Raw genomic sequence first — 3,290 nt, 5'->3', positions numbered from 1 at the left:
TTGTTCATTGTCTAGCTTAGATTTATTTAATTTTTATCAGTTTCAATGCAAGAGAAATACTGACAAAAGAACACTGATAAACAGATCTCTGATCTAAGCTAATGTTACAACTTTCATCTGGATTGGTCAAGCATCTAGATGCTCTCATAATTATCATGACCAACTTGGTTTATTCAAGTTTTGCAAATTGATGCTGCTTCATCTTTTTTTTCCTGTATGGTGTTGATCGTCTTGCATATCTGACAAAGATCACTAGCAAATTAAATGAAAGTAAGGTATTGGAAACAGGTCAGAGTACTATTTTAAATGTTAAATGGTTAAAATTGTAATTAAATCTCAGTCAAATTAATCATGAACAAAGTATTTCATTGAACCAGTTAATGCATTGTTTTTAATGGTTTATTGATTGAACCAACTCAACTAACCTAGATTTATATACTGTCATGAAGCAGAGTTCATATAAACCTATGTATTACCCATATCTCCTCATTACCCTGAGCTGGGGAATGAGGTAGAAAGAGAGAGCTTTTATAGGATGGTTACATTATAAATACAGTTCACAAGCATGCATTCAACTCCAAGATTAGAACACACAATTTGAATTTCTTAGGGAGAACTACACACTGGCTCTACAGGACAAAGATTCATGTGCAACTTGTCTAGCCTCAAATTCAATTATCTACACAGAAAATGTTTCTAGTTTTACAAGCCAAGAGCACCGAGAGGTGTCTTCCCTTGTCCTGCTTCAAAGTAGAAGATCAGCATAGCCAACATAGCAATCCTAGCATGCTTGATCTCAGCAAGTTTCAGTCTTTCAAGCTTTTCTCTGTCAGGAATGTAAACCCCATCCTGGATTTTCCCTGCGAATCCCAATGGGTCAAAGAACTTGCCGCCGGGATATCCCTGGTCGCCGGTGGAGTTAGCGAAGTTCTCGGCGGTTCTCGACCACGGCGTGGCCCAATCCACTGACTGTGAATCAGGGTTGAAGAAGTCCACCCACCTTTTGCTTTCTACCCACCCCATGAGCAGCAATTGTGTGCCCAGAAGTGAGCCGAAGGAGAACGGAGCAATGGCGCCAGGGTCGGCTCCGGCCTCGAACCACGGCACTCCACTCCATGCCTGGCCGACAAAGATGCCGACAACCGCCGCCATTGCCCACCGGCCATGGATGAGCTCTGCTTCTCTGTACCACTTGAGGAATGCTGGATCCTTGCCTAGTCCAAGAGGGTCAAAGCCATAGTCACCAGGGAGCCTATAATAGCAATATTTCAACAGAGATTGATCAATGAACAGAAAATACCAGAAAAGCTCAGGTGAAATTTCCAGATACACTCAGTTTGCACAAAATATAGCAGAATTCCGTGTGAATGCAATGTAGAAAACAGCCTTGAGAGAGCTGCCCCTCTATAACTCGATAATATAACTCGGTCATATAACCATATAAAAAAAAAATTTCAGGAAGACCTATGAGATATCTGATCACATCAGAAAATACCAGAAAAACTAAGGTAAAACAAAATATAGTCTCAAACGCAGAAAACAATTTGGTGAGAGCTACCCCTAATTACACTCAATAATGCTTGAATCTTGAAACTGACTCGGTCCAATAACGGTACAAAAACTGAGGTAAAATTTCCAACTCAGTTTACACAAATAGTGTTTGAATGCAGAAAGCGGCTTTCAGAGAGCTACCCTAATTAGACTAGAAAATGCTCAAATCTCAGTCACGTAGATCATATCATAAACACTTGTGTACTGGCAGCATGTTTGTCTGATATGTAGATGTATGTTTTCATGATTGATCTGTTTAACCTATGTTTTTATAACACGAGTGTTTGTCTGAAAATTTTCCTGGAAAATGAAAGAAACGAAGATGATTATGGGAGGGACTTACGAGCCATCTAGCCATTCAGGGTCGATGAAGTTGCCACCACCTCTAACACCAGGAATCCAAGATTTCTTAGGTGCAGCAGCAGCAGCAGCAAAAAAGAACCTCTTAGGGTTTGCAGCATTATTATTAGCAGAACCAGATTTAGCAGCGAAGAGAGATTGGCTTCTCTTTCCTCCACACAAGAAGGAAGATCCCAAGCCATTCAATACAGCTCCAGATGTTGCAGCACCTGCCATCTCCGCTTTTCTTGCTCTGAAACTTTTCTCGAGAAAATGACAGAGACAGATTGCGCTCGTAGTAGTGTGTCTTCTGGGGATACTGATGAGTGTTTTATTTATGTATGGGCGTGCGGGGGTGAGAAAATCTAAAGGGGTTTCTTAGTGGGCCAAGTGGGACGAGAAAATCTGCAGCAGAAATCTGAGAAGCTATCGTGGATAGATTTTGGACCAATGAGAACTAGTTCCTCCCATCCTCATCTCTTGTCGCTTCCATCCACGTGGATTACCACTTCACCACTACTGTTCTATTATCATCCTATTTTTGTTCCATCTCTCCAAGATGAAAAAGGATAATGTTATAAAGGAGGAACTTAAATTTAAGATATTTACGCTGAAGGATTCTTGATTTTTGAAATTATTCTGAATTATTTAAGGACTCAAAATTTTGAGAATGAATTGTAAAATTTTTTCTCCAATTGCGTTGAATTACCATGATTTTTTATATATCTAAAATTATTATATATATTTGTCATTTTCCACTTATTTTTAAAAGCAAACAAATTATGGGGTTTTTTTTTCTCACAAGTAATTTTTTAACATATTATTTGACACATAAAATTGAAAAAAATAAAATATGTGTCAGATTACTATTTGTCTCTTGCAATGTTTATGAAAAAAATCTTGGTTAAAGGTATGGAAATATCCTGCATAAAATTTCTGTTAATGGGGATGGATCTGTGATGAATGAAAGAAATAAAAGTAAAGGAAAAAGTTGCACGCAGCATCTTTTAAGCATAAGCAGTACTTTCCTTTGAACTTAATTTGGCAACATCTATTTTATTTTTTGGAGGCAAGTTGAGTTAATAATGAATTTCTTTTAAGATATAATGATGACTTTTGAATATGATTTGTACTAGTAAGACTTAAATCAAGACAATAATAATTTTTATAAAATGATAATTTGACTTTGTACTTGGTGAATTCAAAAACAAAGTTAATGAGCTTCAGTAGTTGGATTCTTAATCTTGGATCTTTTAAATGATTAAATGAGTGACAGTAAGGGGTATTTGTAGACATTAAAGTTATGCCTTAAAGTGGTATCTTTTAAGTAATAAAAATCTCATTAAAAATTATAATTAAAATTGGTTCATGGATAACCTTATATTAATTCTTAAACATTC

General features: G+C 36.9%; 1 protein-coding gene across 1 annotated transcript; it reads right to left on the bottom strand.

Annotated features, from left to right (window-relative positions):
• Nucleotides 1-583: 583 nt before the first annotated feature.
• On the bottom strand, nucleotides 584-2,206 carry LOC129301264 (chlorophyll a-b binding protein CP24 10A, chloroplastic-like). Its single transcript, XM_054939841.1, has 2 exons — nucleotides 1,895-2,206; nucleotides 584-1,252 (listed from the first exon to the last, which is right to left on the bottom strand). Exons 1-2 carry the CDS (start codon nucleotides 2,125-2,127, stop codon nucleotides 703-705), a joined length of 783 nt encoding a protein of 260 aa, XP_054795816.1. The 5' UTR covers nucleotides 2,128-2,206; the 3' UTR covers nucleotides 584-702.
• Nucleotides 2,207-3,290: the final 1,084 nt, after the last annotated feature.

This window comes from Prosopis cineraria, unplaced genomic scaffold (assembly GCF_029017545.1).
Source record: "Prosopis cineraria cultivar Desert tree isolate PC_DT_omini unplaced genomic scaffold, ASM2901754v1 PC2003, whole genome shotgun sequence".
In the NCBI taxonomy this organism is placed as follows: Eukaryota; Viridiplantae; Streptophyta; class Magnoliopsida; order Fabales; family Fabaceae; genus Prosopis; species Prosopis cineraria.
The sequence above is the reverse complement of the archived record's forward strand: the minus strand, read 5'-3'. Positions and strand labels throughout refer to the sequence as shown.

Bases quoted from the DNA above. Each gene is read 5' to 3' on its own strand.
- LOC129301264 (XM_054939841.1), bottom strand. From the start codon at position 2,127: ATGGCAGGTGCTGCAACATCTGGAGCTGTATTGAATGGCTTGGGATCT. The intron at 1,253-1,894 runs GTAAGTCCCTCC...TTGCTATTATAG, and splicing joins CCTGAATGGCTAGATGGCTC to GCTCCCTGGTGACTATGGCT.